General features: G+C 41.2%; 1 protein-coding gene across 1 annotated transcript in view; it reads right to left on the bottom strand.

Annotated features, from left to right (window-relative positions):
* Window positions 1–22639, bottom strand: part of ELOVL4 (ELOVL fatty acid elongase 4) — a 49284-nt gene that overhangs the window by 16655 nt on the left and 9990 nt on the right. The window contains exons 2-3 of the mRNA XM_079970570.1: window positions 4124–4311; window positions 803–883 (exon numbers count right to left, since the gene is read on the bottom strand). Of these exons, the coding sequence (XP_079826696.1) occupies window positions 803–883; window positions 4124–4311 (269 nt within the window). The remainder of the gene's footprint in view (window positions 1–802; window positions 884–4123; window positions 4312–22639) is intronic.

Below are 22639 nucleotides of genomic sequence, written 5' to 3'. Positions count from 1 at the left end.
GGTATATGTCCACAAGATTGAAGTTTTTCAATGCCAGCACTGAGACACTCAAACATACTGCTCAGTGTCTGACCAAGAGGAACCTATCTAACACTACTGAATTGGTGCTCCAAAACAAAAACACAGTGGAGAAAGCAAATCCCATTTAGTTCATCTGTGAAAGGTGCCTAGCTGTTTTTGACTTTACCCATTTGGGATTTCCCCCTTCTAAAGATTTTTTGGAGGATCAGCTAACCTCAGACCTAACTTGAGTTTGCTGAATCTTTCTTCTTGTATGTAAATTGTGTCCTTTTGGCTTTGTCTCTACAAGCATGGGATGACTTGAATTGGAAATATAGAGAATGATAGATATGCTTAAGACATTGTATCACGATTTTAAGCAAAACAAACCAACAAACCATGAATTTTTGGGTGAAACAACATGTTAGCATGCTTAAGCCAGACACTGTTATTCCCATGGAAGAGTAGCCGTGAGAGGCCCAGTCATCAAGGCCCACATCCAGGTCCCCACTGAAAATTGCCCCCTGAGTTGCTGTTCCTCTCCTCTTCAAAGCTGCTGTTTACAGGTGTGGGATATTATTTTTGGTGGGAAACTGGCACAGGGCCCCAGTCTAGATTTACTGCACTTTTTGTGTAAAACGTAATATGGTCCTTTAAAAAGTAAGCGTTTTGTGACTGCTTTATATCAGGAATAGTTTGTTCTCAACAGAAAAAGAACTAGTAACAGAAAACTGGCAGAGTAATCATTCAAAAGCTGAGTTATAAATGGCAGACTTCACAACTGACATAAGTTACTACTCACCCTGACTTCATATTCATTATCTGAATAATCCACACTCTGACAGATATAGCTGTATCCTCGAGCTTTTGATGCCAAAAGTAGCTGAAAATGTTAAATTCACAAATTAATGTTTCATAGGCTTGTTAATGATTATTCATAAAAGCAATCACTTCTTTAATTTAAATAAATATTTCTTTGCAAATTGGTGCCTTGTAAAAGGCCTGCAGTTTAACCATATATTCCTTCTTATTGCAAAGGACAGATCCACATTTAAATCCCGTTCAATGCACAGTTAAACCCCCTGATTCTTCCAAGGAATCCTGGGAATTATTAGTTTCCCCTCACAGATCTACAGCTCCCAGCCCCCTTAACAAACAAGAGTTCCCAGGGTTCTTTGGGGAAAGCCATGAGCTTTAAATGTGTGGTATGGATCTGCCCAAAGCCTCATCTCCAGTGTGATGTGGCAATTCACTTCCAAGTGAGGCCCTCACACACCTCGCCTTACAGCCTCCAGCAGCCTGTTTCTTCTCCATGTCCCTAGCATCCATATTACTCAACAAAAGCAGGATGAGAGAGCTGCTCACAGGGCCTAAGCAAGCCTAGGCAGCTTAGTGTCCCAAGGTGAGGCGCAGTCTTGCCTTTAAGTGACTGGTTTGTCAAGCTGATGCACTAGGCATGAGGGTGGCATTGCAGGTGTTAAGGATCATTCATACTGGAGTCTCATAAGAAGCTACTCCACCCCTTCTTCAGAAGGGCAGGGTTCTGGCCTGTGGCCTTTATGTGCAAATCGAAAAGGCAAATTAAAAAAATTAACTTCTCATTTCATAGCGTCCCTCATTCAGACATCAAACCACAGTCAACTAACTCCAAGCCTGCAAAACAACAAAACAACCCCCAAAATAAATAGAAATTCTGAAGACATCTGACTTCCATTATTGGCTAGCTATTTAATATCTCCAGTTCAAGTTTGCTTCAATAAAACTTTCACAAGTGGCTTATAGACTGTGCATAATTTAGAGTGCTCCCATACAAGGCAGGATATAATCTTAACCTTGCTGGACCATAAAACAATTCGGCTTTTCTGTTGGAAGGATGAAGTGTTTGATTATGGTTCTGTACCCAATATTAACAGATGGGATTATATTTACAAAATTTCTCTGCTTCATCGTTGAACTGCAACAGCGTTGCATACAGTTTTGAAGAGGATTTGTAGAACTGACTTTTGAAAACTAGCCTAAGGAAGAATTTCTCCCAATCGAGATAATATCCAAGATAAAGATAATAGCTATTGAAATACTTCATTTCAATTTAATTTTCCAAAGGTACAGTATTACAATAATGATCTTCAGGAGAAGAAAATGAAATTGGGATTCACAGTCCTATCAAACAGTTGTCTTATTAATTTCAACTGTTACAAATTCCTTTAAAGTAAGTATGTCATCAATTCAGCCCATCATGTACCAGGTGTTAGGAAAAGCATACAGAACACTCAACTGAGCAGAGCAGCAAGATGGAAAGTCTAAGGAAGAGGGAGAGTCCTCCCAGAGTTAAATGGTGAGGTAGGAGAGCTGCAAACAATGGCAATATATTTCACACCTGGCAACCAATGCACCCCTTTGGTTTTAGATAGTACATGGGTGGACAAGTCTAAAAAGCCTGGGACACAGGAGGCACTTGTTCTAGGAGGCTTAGTTTGGTCAGAATTAAGTACATACTTCCAGAGTTAACACTAAATACATTACTTCTGGTAAATGAGCTACCATAGCCACTAACAGGCTATGAACATTTATGTCCAGGGCTTTTTAAGACTCATTTTCCCATGTACTATCTGAAAACAAAGGGGCACATTCGTTGCCTGATATGATTTTTTTCAGCTCTCCTATCATCCTATAAAGGTTATTCTGCAAGTGCAACCTTTTACGGTGCTCATCATTCTCCAAAGCGAAGTGAATCTCTCTTTGCATCTTAGATCATTATTAATGCATTCTTTATATTTTCTAAAACAATTATTTAGATTCAGGCAAGTCTGGTTTCAGGCCTAGGACTGAGTCTGCCTTGGTCGCCCTCCCTTTACAGAGACCATGCTCCTGCTTCTTGATCTCTCTTGCAGCTTTCAGTACCATTCACCATGATATTCTCCTCGACCACTTCTATGAAATGGGAACTGGGGTCACTGTGCTACATTGTTTCTGGTCTTACCTATGGGACTGAGTCCAGAGAATATCATCGGGAGATTGCTTTGGCATTGGCACTGGCACTATTTTATCTCCAATGCTATTACAAATTTATATGTGGTGTAGCAACAGGCGTTTGCGTGCGCTGCTCTGGTTTCAGTGTCCCATTGCGCCAGAAGTGGCTTAGTTATGCTGGCCACATGACCCAGAAAAACTGTCTGCGGACAAACGCTGAGTGCCCCAACCCCAGAGTCATCTGCGACTAGGCTTAACTCTCAGGGGTCCTTTACCTTTTTTAGTCACAGGGAACAGTAATTAGGAGTTTGGGGACAAGGTGCTAGCAAGTAGGCTGACAACACTCAACTCTCTTTGAACCAGGAGAGGCCCTGCACCAGTGCCAAGACACTTTGGTGGGATGGATGAGGGAAAATAAGCTGAAGTTGAATCATGGCAAAATGGAGGCTCTGTACAACAGCTATGTCCATTCCTGGACCAGGAGAGCTTGATCATAGTAGTTCAGGCACTGGTGACTTCTAATTTGGATTGCCACAATGCACTCTATGTAGGGCTTTCCTTGTGATTGACCTGGAAACTACAGTCAGTGCAGAATGCTACAGAACAATTGCTGACATAATTGAGACCCTGTCAGCATATAACATCGCTACTCAAGAGATACGCACTGGTTGATGGTTTCTTACCAGGGAAACTCAAAGTGGCCCAAATCCGGCCCAGCAATCTGCCAAGGCTCCGTCTCCCAATCCTAGCACTGTTGTGCTCAATGCTGAGGACAAGAGATAAGTGCTCTGTCCGCACCCTAGAGAGCCATCTTTAAAGAATTTGTAGAGCTATTTATTCTCCTGATTTGACATTGTGGCATAGTTTGCCGCTCAGTTTCTTAGCTTTTATGAATGCAACCTTCAGCAGAACCTAATGTATACAAAGTCAAATCATTCCAGTGTTAACTCACACAGAGAGACAAAAACAAAAGCCATGTAATGATCCCAAAGGTATTTTGTGGCAAATTAAAGAATTTATGAAGAGTAAAACACATTAATCAACAGTTTGATTCAAATACACCTGAAGACACATTTGCTTTTCACAACACATAAAAACCACTACAAAATTCTGGACTGTAAATAGCAAATCATATATGTAAAAAGAGTGGTACCTCTTTGAAAATATAGAAGTTAAGTAGAACCATTCCAAAGTTGTAAAAAATCAATAATGAGCGGAACTGGAAAGGCTCCCTTGTCTTCATCCATTTGGGACCAAGCCAAACAGTGAGGAGGTAAAGAGTACTTATAGCCAACGTGGGAAATGGAGACTGCATCAAGGGCCAGTCATCAACACGTTTGTCTAGGAAAAAACAGACAAGAAATTATTGAGAACATGCTTTCTCATTTAAATTTGCAAAAAGCTTTCACTTAAATAAGATTCATTGGTATAACTGCAGGCTCAAAGTGTTACACCTTGTATAACATTATGATAAAAATGTGCCTATATACAATTAAGCCAAACAAGTCGTTAAAACACTTTCTGTTTCTATTACCAGTTGTAAAGTAAATTACATTGTTTAAAGTTCCAGCTGGATAACATCAGCCTTGTGCTTCTCACAGTCAAAATAAACAGTAAGAGTACTTGATATTTAGAATCAGGGCTAGTCAGCGTAAAGTATATTTTCACAACATGGGTCACACACATGGTAGGAAGCAAGAGTGTGCCTTCCTTCTTCACCCACAGATCCCTCCTCTGAAATCCTTGGCTGCTCACAGGGTGGTGGTGGGCAGTTACCTTTCACATCTTATTTCTTAACTTTGATTCTGCTGATAGTTGTTTTTTAATATAGCTGTGGTATGTGTAGCCTTTTAAAAATGTTTTATCGGTATCTTTAAGATCATTTAAATGGGGCATAGGTGTATAAAATCCAATATGTAGCCTTTCAAAAATGTTTTATTAGTATCTGTAAGATCATTTAAATGGGGCGTAGGTTTATAAAATCCAATACGTCAATCCACCACATGATCGAGGCCCTTGCACATTAGAATTTATGCATATTGATCCTGTCATGTATGCAATCCCCTCATGGGAACTGGGACAGCCTCACTGGGACTGTGGGGAAGGAAGGCGCACACTCGCTCCCCACCATGCCCCTAGGATAGATGAAGGGGCAGGCATCATTCAAATTAAATCAGCCCCAGATAGCTGAAGGCAGGCAGCGCCTTCTAAAAGTATGTACAGTCGTACCTTGGTTCTCAAATGACTTAGCTGCCAAACAAATTGGCTCCTGAACGCCGCAAACCCGCAAGTGAATGTTCTGGTTTGCGAACATTTTTTGGAAGCTGAACGTTCTCGAACTTAATCCATTCCGGGAGTCCGTTCGACTCCCGAAATCGTTAGCAAACCAAAACGCAGCTTCCGATTGGCTGCAGGAGCTTCTTGCGCTCAAGCAGAAGCCACGTCTTGGTTTGCTAACAGTTTTGGGAGTCGAATGGACTCCCAGAATGGATTAAGTTCAAGAACCAAGGTACCACTGTATACTAACTCTAGAGATATCTCAGTTGTGATCTACTAGCTGTTTCTTCTCTGATTGCTGTGTGTGTGTGTGTGTGTTTATTTTATGAAAAACAAGCAAACATAAACACCAAATACTGTAGCTGTCTGCAGTACAAGCAGCGCTTTTTTCCTAGAAAGTGTAACCCCTGAAAAAACAACACTGAGTACAAGTAATTGACTAATTCAAAGCACAAACAATGTGCATTGCTTTCCCCATCTCTACCCTCAACCTATGGTCCATTGGGCTTTTCATAGAAGAGAGGAATCAATGGGGAAACATGAAAAACAGCTGAAAAGAACAAACAGAAAACTGCTGTGGGCATTGGACTTGGGCATTGGACTTGCTATAAAAATGACAAAATTTGTTAATAACTCTGAAACTAAAAGTAAAGAAAGGGACATTCATGCTGACTGCATCCAGTAGGGAAAAAGAAACAGCTGCTTTAATGAGGCAGTGCTGAGAGGTGCGGTGGGCATGGGTGGGAACCCAAGCAGCACAAAATGACATAAAATACTATTATTATTTATTCAATTTGCATACCACCCTTCATCCGAAGATCCCAGAGCAGTTCACAACAGGAAAATACAAAATGAGAAAACAAAATACATAATAAAATGAAAGGAGAAACAAAAGGATATAAATACAGCCCACCCCCAGGGCACAGAAATGCAAAGCAATGGAAACAACAAGACTATGTCTGCTTCAGCAGTCCCTTGGGGCCCGAATGAATTAGTATTCACCTATTTGTGATATACTACCCTGAACACGCCCGATCTCGTCTAATCTCGGAAGCTAAGCAGGGTCAGGCCTGGTTAGTAGTTGGATGGGAGACTGCCTGGGAATACCGGGTGCCGTAGGCTTTTTTTTTTGGGACGCAGGTGGCGCTGTGGGTTAAAGCCTCAGCGCCTAGGGCTTGCCGATCGAAAGGTCGGCGGTTCGAATCCCTGCGGCGGGGTGCGCTCCCGCTGCTCGGTCCCAGCGCCTGCCAACCTAGCAGTTCGAAAGCACCTCCGGGTGCAAGTAGATAAATAGGGACCGCTTACCAGCGGGAAGGTAAACGGCGTTTCCGAGTGCGGCTCTGGCTCTGGCTCTGGCCAGAGCAGCGATGTCACGCTGGCCACGTGACCCGGAAGTGTCTCCGGACAGCGCTGGCCCCTGGCCTCTTAAGTGAGATGGGCGCACAACCCCAGAGTCTGTCAAGACTGGCCCGTACGGGCAGGGGTACCTTTACCTTTACCTTATTTGTGATATGCATCTGCTTCCGCCTTCTCAGATTGATGCTTGAGTTAAATAGTTAAAGTTCTGTAATTGCACCTGTGTCAAGTGCAATAAAATTGATGCACTATGCAAATTAAAAAAAAAAAGTACAGGCATTCAGAATGCCATGGAGACCTTGCAGCGAAGCTTGGGTTTTATTTTATTTTATTGGCTTCTGCAAGCAAATAAATGAGCGCCTTTTCTTTCTTTCTTTTATTTATATTAGGGATCATGGACATTCCTGACAAAAACAAAAACGGGAGCAGAAATTGCCAGTGATTGTTTATTTAGCCTGTGTCCAAAATGGAACTCAGTCCAGTGAACAACAGACGTGGTTGCTTTTAGCCTGCAAGCAATACATAATTGATCATGTTTTCTCTCCATTTGTATTGTGTTTCCTTCACACTCAAATGAATGGGGTGGAATAACATTATGACACAGATGACATAATATTTCTATGGTGAACAATGAAACAAATAGTGCAGTTTGTGTGGAAGACAAACTGCAGAGGAACAGAGGCAGTGCTGCATGTGGTGAATCTGGGGCAGAATGGAAAGCGGTGCCTTCTTACCTCCCTAATTTATATACCGTGGTACCTCAGGTTAAGTACTTAATTCGTTCCACAGGTCCGTACTTAACCTGAAACTGTTCTTAACCTGAAGCAGCACTTTAGCTAATGGGGCCTCCTGCTGCTGCCGCGCCGCTGGAGCACAATTTCTGTTCTCATCCTGAAGCAAAGTACTTAACCCGAGGTACTATTTCTGGGTTAGCGGAGTCTGTAACCTGACGCGAATGTAACCTGAAGTGTATGTAACCTGAGGTACGACTGTACTTCTTTTCTGTTAAGGGTTCTAAGGTGGCCTAAAATTTATAATATTAACATATTTTAGTTTTGTGTACACAAATTCAGCAATGTAAATTTATAGTGAACATGAATGAGAGAGAGATAAAAGGGCTCTGATAGGTTGCAAGTTAGAATGGTAAAATGGTCAGGAAGAGGACAATTCAAGATTTCATCCAGATCTGTCTTGCAAAAGCTTGGATAGATCCATATTGAAATAAGGACTGCTAATGCACACTGAATGTGCTTTTGAACAGGCACATGTTTGTAGTACAGAAATCAAACTGAACAGTAGTAATACAAGCATTGCTAACTCCTCCACTCTTTCCTCCTGTTGCAGAATAAATTGCCCCAGTGTTACCTGCCTGAGATGAGAGGAGACATTCCACTCGCCCCAGCATTAACAGACAAGAGGCGGCAGTTGAGGGGGCAGGTGAATAGCGTTATGGCTGGAAGGCTGGTCTAGATGTTAACTTTGGTTGTTCCCCTCCCAGTCTGTGGGTTTACAGCTTGTAAAATGGGATTATGTTTAATAATAGTAATAATAGTAAAAGAGGCTGCTGAAGTAGCGAAACCAGTCTCTTTGTCAAGTGAAGCCAAGTCTGTTAAGTAGGTTTGTGATTGGTTGCCACCCAGAAACTACCAGTTGAAGAAGCTTCCAGAAGGTGGGCTAAGGAGGGCAGGCCTTGCCCCCTACACCAGCAGTGGGTGGCATCATCAGCAAGTGTCTCACCAAGAGAACAACAGACCAGACTTGTCTTGAAATGGGCTGGGAAGAGACATAGAGGCTTGGCTTGATCTCTGTGCTGAATTCAAAGCCATGCCTTTGGAGGGCCCCCAATGGTAGAGCAAGATCTGTGGGAGCGTTAATGTAGTGGGCTCTTCCAACTGATGCTCGGCTTGAATATATATGTGTAATACAGGGTGCCCCCCTGCACGCTCTACTCACCAACCCTTTCTTCTTGTCTCAGTTTCCCTTTCCACAACCACAATATCCCCCATTCGTCTGCCTTAGTTTTCCCTCAGGTCCATCTCCCTTCTCCATTTCTGTTTCCCTCTTCAAAACCACAGTATGTTCTTCCTTCCTCAGCTTCTGAACCTGTAAAAGAGCCACCAAATCTCCCCGCAACTTCCACATACCGTCTCCACCATCCTCAGCTTCCCGCCAAAAGGACAATGATGCATCTCCCCATCAACCCCAAGACCACCCTCTCCCCCTGCAAAAGGACAACAAAATTTCCTCTCCCTTTTTCTCTTTCGTTTTTTCTCTTTCTCTCTCTCCCCTGCCAAGAAAACCTCCCTTGATGCCAGGGAGTAAGGGAGGGAGGGAGACGAGTCCCCTCAGCAGGTAAATGACAGCACCTCCCCTTTCCCATTCTTCTCATGAGGAGACCCATTTGGGCTCTGAGCTGGATTCCTGCAAGTCAGATTCCAAGTTTTGGCTCAGTTCATGTGCCTCATGTGCCCCGTAGCAGTAAAGACTGTCATTACAGCATGATACAAATATATAAAAAAGGTAAAGGTATCCGTGACTGTTAGGTCCAGTTGAGGACAACTCTGGGGTTATGTGCTCATCTCGCTCTATATGCCGAGGGAGCCAGTGTTTGTCTGCAGACAGCATGACTAAGCCGCTTCTGGCGAACCAGAGCAGCGCACAGAAACACCGTTTACCTTCCTGCCGGAGTGGTACCTATTTATCTACTTGCACGTGACGTGCTTTCAAACTGCTAGGTGGGCAGGAGCTGGGACCGAACAACGTGCGCTCACCACGTCGCGGGGATTCAAACCTTCAACCTTCTGGTCAGCAAGCCCTAGGCTTTGTAGTTTAGACCACAGCGCCACCCGGGTCCCCTTGATACAAATATGTAGAAATAAATAAAAAACGTATTGCACAAAGACACCACTGTCTTCAGAGACCTTAATTCCAAGGAAACCAAACCTGAGGTGTGTGCTGCCATCCATGAATCTACCACTGCCAGGGATTGGGATCCGTGCAAGAATTCTTTTTGCCAGACCACAGGAGAGGAGGTGCCTTGCTAGACTGCTCCATGTGCTGCCTCTGCTACCTCCTTCCACTTTCTATTGCTGAGCAGGACAACCTCCTCCTTCCTCAGACAAGTGTCTGCAGGGCTTTTCAGTCCCCTACATGAGGAAGGAGAGGACAATGTGGCTGTGGCCAAGAGGTTCTACAGTGTCTGAAGCATAATAGTGTTCGATTCAAAGCTATACTACTGACACACAAACATATTCTTTTTTAAAAAAAGAGAGGACAATGTGCATTCACAGTTCACAGTGCTGTACTGTGCTCCTCTTTTTGAATGCCTATCTCTCTTGTCCCATCAGACAAGGTTGAAGCTCTTTGCACACAAAAATCATAACGTGAAGTGCAAAGAGCAACAGATGACTCACCCTTCTCCTCACACAAACAGACTTGGGAGATTCCTTAACAAATTTCTGGTTTTCAAGCCCTTGTCAGACCAGTTAAGCTTAAGTGTGGGGATATTTAGACATGCAAGACCAAGAGGCAACACCCAGCAAAGTGTACAAATTCCAAGTTAATTTCAAGTTTTAAATACGACTGTCAGGGGTGAAAACCAAGAAACAAAACAAAGATAAATTAATATTCAGTGGCTATAAAGCTTTGAAAAACTCACATTACAAGGAAGCGTTCCATCATTATCCCAGACAATGAGCCAAAATGACTTAAGAAGAACCAGAAGCTTACAAATTGTTCTGGTCCAGCAGAACCACAGTTGTAAAAATGATAGCACTACATAATTTCATATTTCTGTTCCAAATCACATCAGCTACTATATCCAACACCTTTTAAAAGTTTGATTGCAATGATTATATTTAGCATAGAAACATATCAAGACTTTAAAAAAGCTATCTTAAATTATGTTTATTATATGTAAAAAAGCAATAAAATACTTTATATACATAAAAATAGAAAATTTGAAGATTTTGGGGATTCTACCTTATGCCTATGAATTGGATCACTTAATACAAAACCCTAAACATTCCCTGGTGCAAATGGAACAAAATAACTATGAAGAACCATTGGTAAGTGAATACCACCCCAAAAGACTGAAAAATATAGGATTGGTATCAAGTAGGGATGTCAGAGTATTCTGACAAAAAATGGGGGGGGGGGTTGAAAAAATGGCTGCAGTTTGCATGTTCATCTGTGGTCACATTCTTGTGGATTTTTGAAATGGTATGTGAAGAATAACTATTTAAATTTTGTTTTGGCATTTCCATTTTATTGAAACGAATTGCACAAATGTTTACGTAAATTATGAAACTTACATTAAATAGCAAGCAACGAGGTGAACAACCTAGTAGTTGGAAGAAACAAACTGTAGTGGAATAGAAAAAAAATGCTGACTTTGACAAATACAGGCCAGAATGGGAAACTGCTGCTTTCTTGCATCCCCAGAGGCAAGCTATCTAATAGAATCCACTCTTAGAAATCACAGAACAAATGTTATCACCCATTTCCCTCTTTCAGTACAAGTTTAAAACATCCCTCCCATGAGGAAATGAACTGAACAATCCTATTTACATTCTGGAGGGGGGAGAAGCAGATCCCCGATATAATCTACAGCGGTACCTCAGGTTACAGAAGCTTCAGGTTACAGACTCCGCTAACCCAGAAATAGTACCTTGGGTTAAGAACTTTGCTTCAGGATGAGAACAGAAATCGCGTGGCAGCAGCGGGAGACCCCATTAGCTAAAGTGGTGCTTCAGGTTAGGAACAGTTTCAGGTTAAGAACGGACCTCCAGAACGAATTAAGTTCTTAACCTGAAGTACCACTGTATTAGGAGTTAAGGTAAAAGTCTAGGTCCTTAGATGCTGGTATTTAATTCCATTGGGGATGCACTTAGTAGACCACTTTATTTCACAAAAGAGCCAATTGCAGGAGTTTGGGGGACACATGGAGAGAGGAGAGCCGGGGAAGCCTCACTGTGCAAGCAGAAGTCCTTGTACAGGCTTCCCTTGATGGGATTCATCAAATCCCACCCTACGTGTATAGCAGCTCCATCTGCTTTTGGCCCTACCTTTGCTATTGTGATGTGCCCCCAGAGGATTGTCCAAGACTAAATGTGCCCCTCAGTCCAGTAAAGGGTTAGCCATCCTTGTCAAAGACTGACAAATTTATGGCAGTACAGGATAAACTGTAGAGAAACATTGAAACAACAGAGGCAAAAGGCTATAGTGAGAACTTTGTGGAACCTGCCAATACTTTTCCAAGTGTATAACACCCTCCCACCCCTCCTTTTTTTGCTTTGTTTCTTGCAATAGAACTTTTTTTCTAAATTTATTGGCTGTTATCTTGCATCACTTTTAGTTTTAGAGAGCAAATTGAGTAGATTCCCGCCCAGTTTTATAGTAATATTCAAATTTTTGTTGTTGCAATCATAGTGCTGTTAACTCTGCGCTTGTAAGAAATGTATCACAAAAATCTTATCAAGAGGTACTGTATGTATTGTGCATGGCCAGTCTCTAAGAAAAAGATAAGCTTGATCAGTAACAGAAAATCCCCTCCTTGGGTGTGGTTCGCCATAAAACTCTGTAAGAACTAACTGGAAACTATGTAGCAAGTCCTAGTTGCGATTGCTGCTTTATGTTATTAAGGCAGATCTGTTGCAAGGTTTCCTCATAAAATAAGCAACTTTCCCTGTGGGATACATTGCAGATACTTTCTACTGAGACCACTGCTGCTAGGCTAAGCACATTCCTCTACCATTCTTCTGAGTCCTGTTCTCAACACGGCTGCAACCTCTCCACAGGAACATCACAAACTGTTTTCATTATTTAAATCAGTCCTAAGGATCCTGAAGTGAGGTTCAACCAACCACCTCCTTTTCTGTGGCTCAAAGTCTTTCTGCTTTATTCCTTTTCTCTCCAGAGGCAGATAAATACAGTGGTACCTTGGGTTACATACGCTTCAGGTTACACATTCCGCTAACCCAGAAACAGTGCTTCAGGTTAAGAACTTTGCTTCAGGATAAGAACAGAAATCGGGCTCCAGTGGCGCGGCGGCAGCAGGAGGCCCCATTAGCCAAAGTGGTGCTTCAGGTTAAGCACAGTTTCAGGTTAAGGACGGACCTCTGGAATGAATTAAGTACTTAACCCGAGGTACCACTGTATAGGCTTCACTGCCTGTTGGAGCACAGCCTTGTGGCCTTGCCTCATTCTCTCTTCATACATAAAAACTCCCCGCTGTTTTTTAATCCTGTGATAGAAGAAAGGTAAGATTTCTTTTGCCTATTCACATCAGGTAGGCGTCTTTGCTATAATAACAAAATATATCAGAAATATAAACAAATATTTTTGTTTAGACAAGCCTATCCAGATACGTGGAATGCTGACATGTGTTTTAATCTCTTCTTAGTTTTACTGTTGATTTTAACTTTCTTTTGAATGTTTTCAAATATCTGTTGTTAGCTGTTTTTACTGATAATTTTAAGGTTTTACTTTTTTCTGGAAACTATTCAGAGGTTCTTTACAAACAAGCAGTATATAAAATTTGTTAAATAAAAACAAACAATAGAAAAATAGAAAAAATAAGTTCCGAGAAGAAATAAGTGCTTGATGTGCAGTCTTAGTAGTACAAGTCCTTTAGGCTGCACATGGCAGCAAAAAGCCATAAGAAATAGCAGAGAATAATTGGGGAGAAGGATGGTGAAAAATGGCAGTCCCTATGGAAGTGCAACCCAATATATGTTTACTCAGAAGCAGGTTCCATTTTATTTCCCTAGTGGGACATAACCCCATATAAGCATTTTAAGACTGAAGTCTCAAAGGTCAGTTTCACCTTTGATACCAATGCCTATTTTTTGTTTAGCACTTTGTAAAAGATTAACCATAAATGCCATCCAAAATGGGTGACAAAATGTCCCTGGGTTGGAAAGGAGTGGCGATGGGTTAACCTGCCTGATATATCACTGAATACAACAAAAACAAGACTCTAAAGGTGCTTCAAGGCAGGTATTTATTGTGGGACAGGTGTTCCTTATGTATGCAAATTCATTGCAGCAGCCACATGACATCATAAGTATTAAAACGCCAGCCCATATTCAATCCTACCCCATTTAATCAGAATTTCCCCTTTCCCAGGAAAATCTGACAACACATTTTTAAAAATATCTCAATGACCTGCAATATAAAGCCCCTATTTGAAAGTACCCTAAGAAAGGACGTAGGGATGGTGTTATGAATTATCTATCTATACAGGTGTTATGCTATTGTTCCTTTTTTTTTCTTTTCAAGACAGATTTTCCACAATCTCACAAAAGTCAGAAGAAGCGCAGTGAAAACACAGGAGGACAACATCTTATGGATGCCCCATAAAACAAGAATGAACAAATCCTGTGTTCAGATGCCTTACAGTCACATACAGATTTCAGTTTTGCTTCCACAAGGTGTCATGTAAGTGTATCAAGTCAACACTGAAACTAAACAATGCCTCCCTTTCGCCTATCTATTGTGATAATCTGTTTTATTTCCATCACACAGATTAGGGATGCAACAGGTTAAATTGCAGAAACTGCCAATAGTCTAAAAGTCTGGGTCTGGGCCCTTGTATCACACAGGACTGCCATTGCACCTTCCTAGGCACAAAAATAAATGATGCTTATTAATGGCGGCCTTTGCTTCACCCCTGCCTGGTATCCTCTAGCAGATCATGTCACTGCATCATAGGAAAAAGTCATATTAATGTAAAATTTCATATATATTTTTGCAGTGCAGTCTTCAATTGGAGTTAAAAGAACCTAGTTGTCTTCCCTTCGAAAAGGGCAAGGAAAGACCCCATTTATGGGTCTCTATTTTAGTTCATCTTTTGATCTTAAAAGTACAGTGTCCAATGAAGAATAATATGTTCTGAAAGGGCCTTAGGATAGTTTGCATAAAATTTAGTAACTGAGAGTACAATCTAACAATGTCTATACAATATCCTGAATTCAATGGACTCACTCCCAGGTAAATGGGGTTTGATTGCAGCTCTGCTTATTTTTACAGTGGTATTAGAATGAAAGATTTTTTTAAAATGCTTCCTAAAAGTGTTAACACTACAAAAAGGGAAGCACCGAACTACATACAGTGAGATATATATTAAGCAATTTCTATGCATGAGAAAAGAAAGGAGTGGTTATGAATGCTGCTGCAGCCACTGAAGATGAGTTGAGAGTTCCTTTATTAACAAAAAATATTCCTATACATATTTACTAAGAAGTAAAGCCTACTCTGTACAATAAGGCTTACTCTCAGGAAAATGTGTACAGGATTGTAGACTTCTGACATATAATTGTTTTAATTTTTATGTAGCCTTTGAGGGTTCAAATATATACTTACATGCAAAGTACCTAAGAAATGCCAACAGTGTTTCCTTCCTATAAAGCACCTTTGAAAGGGGTGAGTTCAAGTAAGAAATCAGGAGAGGAGGGGGTTGCAAATGAGGGTGCCCACATTTGGTGGACCGCAATATGGAAGCTTTATTTAAGGCACAAATTGTTTCCAGCTTTTCTTACAACTCTTACAAGTCATACAAGTACAATTGTAAATTAGCTGATAATTGTTTTTCCAAATCAGATTTCTATAATAAAACAGATTTGGGAAAAACACTGCATTTTCATTTGTGGGTTGAAACACATGAGCAAAGTTTACAAAAAGCTATTGTGTTATGTGCATCTGTCTCTTTGTTTCATGTCTCGCCAGCCCAGTAAATTTGTTCTTAACCTAAATTATAGGAGATAAAATCAGAATTACTCTTACATCTTTATTATCTGCTTTGCTGAATGGACAGAATACATGACTATAAATTTTACAAGACAGGCTGGATGACATATGAGCATTTGTAAAAGATCACACAGCTACAATATACTAATAAATTAGCAGCTTCTGATGTCAAATGCATATATTTGCTTCATTTGACAATTGCCTATGCCTTTTCCTGATTAGCACTGACGGAGTGACCGAGTGGTTCAGTGGATTAATGCATTTGTCTTTCAAAGCCTAAGACCCAGATACTAATTTGATCACAAGCAAAATGGCTGCGTTGTTAGGAAACGGTTCAAAACAAATCACACATGTAAGCCTAGAGATATATCAGCTCTCTTTACGTATGGCAAATATACCAGCTACAATAAGTATCTTCCAGCATTAATTTTCACAATGTGTCGAAGGATGAATGGAAACTACAGTCAGTGTAATAATAACACATTGGTAAATGTTCTATATATTTTGTATTCACTATATTAAAAATTTAATAAAATGCTTTAGGAACCCATAATCGTATTTTCAAAGCATTGTAAGTTTGGCCTATGAGAAAACTGTATTTCACTTTCCAGTGCTCAGTATAGTAAAAGTAAAAAAGTAAGAAAAATTAGTGGGCACAATCAAGCCAAAATCCCACTCATCTCAGTGGGCGAGGTTTAAGTATGCATATAACTATCCAAGTTAAAATCAACAGGATATGGAAGTACTGGATCGTAAGTGTGAATTGCATCCTGAGTCTTTTTCATCTCTACTGCCATACTTAATTTGAAAAGCATTTTATGGGTTGTTGTTTTGTTTTTTAAAAAGCTGTAATAGATCTTGGTAAATGCCCCTCATATATTACATCAGCATTTTTAAAAGTTAAATATTCATACAAAAAGCAAATTAATTCCTTAGCTATAAACCGCTACATGTTAATTCATCTGGGAAGCCTTACTAAGTATTAATAGCGATGGCTGCTATTTTCAGAGCAAAGGCACTTACAGGGCCAAGCTAGCACATGCCTCCGTCCAATCAGCATGGCTCCTTATGATGTCTGCAATTGCATTACTAAGAGGGAAACATTCACTGTGAAGAAATCTTTATAGCCCTTCCAGGATGCACTTTTCTTTGTAACGGCTTTTCAAAAAATTTTTGAGTATCCATTAGAACAATTTTAAATAACTTATCAGTCCAAAGTACGTTCTGACTGATATTACTGAAACATCTGATCCTATTGTTATGCTAGTGAATAAAGAGTGTTTTGCAGATATTCTTCTGTCACTCTCCATTGGTTCTGTTATCTCACTGAGAGTCTATCACTAATTTTAAAAATGACAAAGAAATCCAGAGGATTCATGTTTGTTTGTTTGTTTGTTCGTTCATATATATTTAAAGACTCACACAAGCATTTGTATTTGACAGCAACAAAACATTTCACAATGCTCCAGCTAGCATCCTGTAAGTAACTGGGCATACAATGTTTATAAGAATATGTTCTTAAACTTCCAAATAAATGGGCATGGTGCTATATTGAAGAACATGGGTGAAGCTTCACTACAAATTTTCAACTCCTCTTAAATCAAATAACTTATGGTAGAAAGCATGCCTGTCATAAAAAATTGTAGAATTGCCTGTCAATCAAATGCAACGCAGATGCTCATCACTGCACCTAATTTAACAATATTCTGTTGGGACATTCCCCTAACAGAATCAATTTTATTACTACAATTCCAGCATACATATTTACTGAAAATGACTTTTGAACTTATTCAGTTTCTTTCCCTTTAGATACCAGTGTGCTGGTATCTAAAGGACGGGGAGTTTAATCTGAAGGGTCACCATAAGGACTGGGGACCATGCTAAATGGTGTGGGCTGTGGTAGTGGGCTGAGGGAAAAGGGAAGTTTGTGAAAAAATTGGACAAAAGGGCCTTCTCTAAGAAAGAGGGCACATGAAGCTGCTGAGGAGAGCAGGAAAGTCATCTTCTGCTAGGAATGCTCAGGAATTTTGTTTGGTCTGCATTTCAAAGTGATTATTTGATCTGCACCTCCTGGTTAATGTGCAGATAGGAATACAGTGGTGCCCCGCAAGACGAATGCCTCGCAAGACGGAAAACCCGCTAGACGAAAGGGTTTTCCATTTTGGAGGCGCTTTGCAAAACGAATTTCCCTATGGGCTTGCTTCGCAAGACGAAAATGTCTTGCGAGTTCCTGCGGGGTTTTCCCCCTCCCCCCCCCCCTTTTCCTAAGCCGCTAAGCGGCTTATCAGCTGATCCGCTGATAAGCCGCTTAACAGCTGATCGCTAAAAGCCGCTAAACCGCTAATAACGCTAATCCGCTAAGCTGTCAATGGGCTTGCTTCGCAAGACGAAAAAACCGCTATACGAAGAGCCTCATGGAACGGATTAATTTCGTCTTGCGAGGCACCACTGTACAGATATTTGTCATGAACTGGCTGGATGCAGAGGAGCGATAGGAGGAACCCCCAAGGGGAGAAGGCTCAGAGCCCAGGGAGTGGTGGTAGGACAACAATGAGTGGTCAGAGGGAGAAGACTGGGAGGAGGAGGTGTCGGAAGCTGAAGAGAGAGCAAGGTTTAGTGAGCAGGAAGAGGTTGTGGCACAGAGCAGTCCAGAATCAGAGGCAGAAGTGGAGGCTGGAGAAGTGGAAGGGGGCCCAAGAGGCAGAGATTAGGCAGGCTGCTGAATAATCCAGGGGGTCTCTGCCTCCTGCTGTGGCCAGTTTCCCTCCCCCTGGTTTCCCAGAACCCAGAAAGGTATGAAGAGAGCAAAGCAGAGACTAACAAGGAGTCAGAGTCTCAGATTGCTTGGGAAGGACCCAGGGGAACAGGAGCCTTAGATTGCTTTGGGAAGGTGGAAACCTTCTGTCCTCACAACTGCCTCATTGGGGTAAGATCTTCTGGAAAGAGTTGCTGTGCTCACTAGGCCTGAGCTATTTTGTTTCTTTGAATAAAAAATTAACTTCACTGACACCTTGTGAGTTATTGCTGACTTGCTTCTGACACCCACCCTGACATTATCCTTCAGATTTTGCACTTCTTAACTCAAAGAAATCCCAAAATGTGTATTTTAATATTCAATATGTTTAGTAATGTATACACCAGGGCTTCCCAAACGTTGGTTTCTTTTTGGACTACAATTCCCATCATCCCTCACCACTGGTTCTGCTAGCTAGGGGTGATGGGAGTTGTAGTCCAACAACAGCTGTAGACCCAAGTTTGGGAAGCCCTGGTGTACAGTAAGAGAAAATACATTTAGAATGGCATAGTTTGTTAGAAAATGTGTTCTAATATATGTATTTAAACTACCAATTTCTGTGCCAAGCTTTAAAAATAAAGTTGCAGATTAATGTGGAAGTGGAACAAAACAGACCTATAAATGAACACATTCAAAACTGGCATGGATAGGAAATGGTGATCAATCCATTTCTAGCTTCCATCCACCCCCTTCTGCAGGTGCACTCAACATTATCTTCATCTCGCATATGCATAGCTGTCAAGTGTCCCTTATTTGAAGGGACAGTCCCTTATCCCAGTGCTGTGTCCCGCTGCTGTCCCTTATTGATGGATGTCCCTTAAATGATGTCCCTTAAATTTCAAAGGAAGCAGCTCCTCTCCCTCCCTCCCTGCCGGCCAGGGAGGAGGGAGGCTCCAACTGTGTTGCTTGGCTGTGTTGCTCACCCAATAAGAAGTCTAAGAACGACTGGGGGGTGGAGCTTGCATGTGTGTGGCTAGTTAATGCAAGCTGAGGGAGTTTTTGAATGCTGGACGCCATTTTGTTGCACATGCTGCTGCAAACTTTGCAGTGCAAAGCCAGGCCGGGGAGCCATCTTAAGTTGAGGCTGCATAGGCCTTGTGGTGCATGTGATTCAGATTCTATTCAGTTGAACCTCTGGTTACAAAGTTGGTTGGACAGTGTTCTCGAAGCTACCAGCATGAGTTTGACCAGACTGCAGGAGGACAGGAGGACTGGAGTGCCTGGAACAGGTGAGGCTGCAGGTCCCTTATTTTGGCTGCTGGTCCCTTATTTTCAAGGCTGCTGGTCCCTTATTTTCAAATCTGTAAGTTGACAGCTATGGGCATATGCATGTATATGTCTCTGCATATGAATATGTATATGTCTCTACACACACTTTTGGTTTGGCATTAGGGGTGAGCCCAGCCTTCCTTCCATCTCACACTATGCTACTCCCCATTCCTTCTCTGGCACAACAGCAAGGAGACTGGAAGCTTCTGCTTCTGTTGTAGTGTGTCATTCAAACCATAAACTGTGGTTAATCCTAGCTATGACTAGTGAAAACAAGCCAGCTCCAGAAAAAGGAACACGACAAGGCTGCCCTATTTCCCCTCTGTTATTTATTTCGGTTCTGGAGGTGCTCTTGAATATGATTAGAGGGGACCGGTTGGTGGAAGGAATTCAGGTCGGAGCGAAACAATATAAACTTAAAGCTTTTGCAGATGACCTAGTCTTGACCTTGCAGGAGCCAGAATCTAGTACGAAAAGAGTATTACAATTGATTCAAGACTTTGGTCGGGTGGCGGGATTTAAATTAAACAAACAGAAAACCAAGGTATTGGGGAAAAATTTGACAGATACAGAGTCGGAACGGTTTCAGAGAGAGACAGAATTAAATGTGGTTAAAAAAGTAAAGTACCTAGGGGTAAACATAACAGCAAAAAATCTGAATTTATTTAAGGACAATTATGAAAAATGTTGGTCAGAAATTAAGAGAGATTTAGACAGTTGGACAAAATTGAAAATTTCTTTGTTAGGCCGAATTGCTGCTATCAAGATGAATGTATTGCCAAAAATGTTGTTTTTGTTTCAAACACTACAGATTGTGGACAAGACGGAGTGCTTCCGGAAGTGGCAGAGAGATATATCTAAGTTTGTCTGGCAGGGCAAAAAGCCCAGAATTAAGTTTAAGATACTAACCGATGTGAAAGAAAGAGGGGGCTTTGCCCTGCCAGACCTAAAGTTGTACTATGAGGCCACAGCTTTCTGCTGGCTAAAAGACTGGCTACTTCTCGAGGACACTGACGTACTGGATTTGGAAGGTTTCAACAATGCTTTTGGTTGGCATGCATACTTATGGTATGACAAGGTTAAGATCAATAAGGCCTTTAAGAACCATATTGTCAGAAAGGCAGTGTTTAATGTCTGGACAAAATATAAAGACTTATTGGAAAATAAAACTCCAAGGTGGCTATCACCTCTGGAAGCTAAGGCCCGAAAAAGACCCAATATGGAGGCCAAATGGCCAAAATATGGGGAAATACTAGAAAAAGATGGAGACAACTGGAAATTGCAGGGTTTGGAGAAAATGAAGGATAAAGTGCGAGACTGGTTACACTACGCTCAGATTAAAGAAGTTTTTAAAAATGACAAAAAGTTAGGGTTCCAGGTGGATAAATCGAAATTGGAAACAGAATTGTTAGAACCTAAGACTAAGGTACTTTCAAGAATGTATAACTTGCTGTTAAAATGGAACACACAAGATGAAATGGTTAAATCGGCTATGATAAAGTGGGCACAGGATATTGGGTATAATATTATGTTTGAAGACTGGGAAAGGTTGTGGACCACTGGGTTGAACTTCACTGCATGTAATGCTTTGAAGGAAAATGTAATGAAAATGATATACAGGTGGTACATGACCCCAGTCAAGCTTGCAAAGATATACCATGTGTCTGATAATAAATGTTGGAAGTGTAAAGAAGCTGAAGGAACATTCTTTCACCTCTGGTGGACTTGCCCTAGAGTGAAGGCTTTCTGGGAAATGATATATAATGAGCTGAAAAAGGTATTTAAGTATACTTTCCCTAAGAAACCAGAGGCCTTCCTCCTGGGTATTGTCGGCCAGAGGGTGATAAAGAAGGACAGAACTTTTTTCCTGTATGCAACAACGGCAGCAAGGATACTCATCGCCAAGCATTGGAAAACCCAAGATCTACCCACACTGGAAGAATGGCAGATGCAACTGATAGACTATATGGAATTGGCAGAGATGACCGGCAGAATCCGAGACCTGGGAGAGGAGAGGGTTGAAGAAGACTGGAAGAAATTCAGGATTTATTTACAAAAACACTGTAATTTGGTTTGAATGTTAAGAAGGATGCCAGATCATAAACAATTGAGCACCACTAAATTAGACGTAATTTGGATGATAAATGAGATTGAGGAAAATATAATTTTTTTTGGAGTATTATCAGACTAAATTAAATGAATAAGACTTAAGAATGTAAATAAGTTGATAAATTGCTGGAAAAAGTTTTGTAATGATGCAAGTGGGAGCGGGAGACGTGAGGGAGTCCAAAGAAGTTTTGATAATATGTTATGATATATGTTACATTGTTTATTACTTTTGCATTTGGTATTTGGAAAATCTTAATAAATATTAAAAAAAAAAAGAAAAGAAAACAAGCCAGCTCCAAGTGAAGCACAACGAACATTCAAAAAAACACTCACTGGCAAAATCAACAGCTTCCTAGCTTTAATGTACTAAGTTAACAATTGTATTGGAACAACAACCACAACAACCAAAATGTGGTTCCAACTAAATCCTGAGCAAACACAGTCAAAATGAAACCTGCTGACACACACTACCTCAAATGTGGTTGAATACAGATATCTGCCCTTTAATTATAGTGACATTCCCGGAATAACTCCGCCTTAATGAACTTGAGGCCAATTGGAGGAAAATTCCAGGCACATGGCTTCTGATGCCACCACAAACCTGGATATGGTAACTACTGAATGCAGAATTCCTACAAATGCAGTTTCAGCAAGACCCTACTTAAGTTTGACACACCAGGAGAATGAAAACTGCTGCTGCAATTTAAGGCACTCTCTCCAAACATTTGCTCGCAGAATGTGAAAAACAATAGAAAAATTAATACTATTGCTATGGATACTTCCCCCTCCATACTTCTGCCACTGTAGAATTAGGGGGCGGGGGCACTAAAAGTCAAAATGCATCATTTCAGAAATACGTGGTAGTAATGGCAATAATGGAAATGCAAAGGATAATATAGGGAAAGCATATTAGTTCTAGCTGAAAATATAATGAATATTTATTGCAAAAGCAATTAAATATAAATTGTCAAGGACTGGCAGGACTCTGACAAGTGTGTGACAGAGGCGGGGGAGCTGGAGGTGGGCCCAGGAGAGGGGCTAGTGATTTATGGGGCTTGGGGCCAGCTGTGAAACAGGAGACAGGGTGGGGGGGAAGGATCCGTGCAGTCAAAGGTA

The sequence above is a fragment of the Podarcis cretensis genome (genome assembly GCF_951804945.1).
Source record: "Podarcis cretensis genome assembly, chromosome: 3".
Classification (NCBI taxonomy): Eukaryota; Metazoa; Chordata; class Lepidosauria; order Squamata; family Lacertidae; genus Podarcis; species Podarcis cretensis.
The sequence above is the reverse complement of the archived record's forward strand: the minus strand, read 5'-3'. Positions and strand labels throughout refer to the sequence as shown.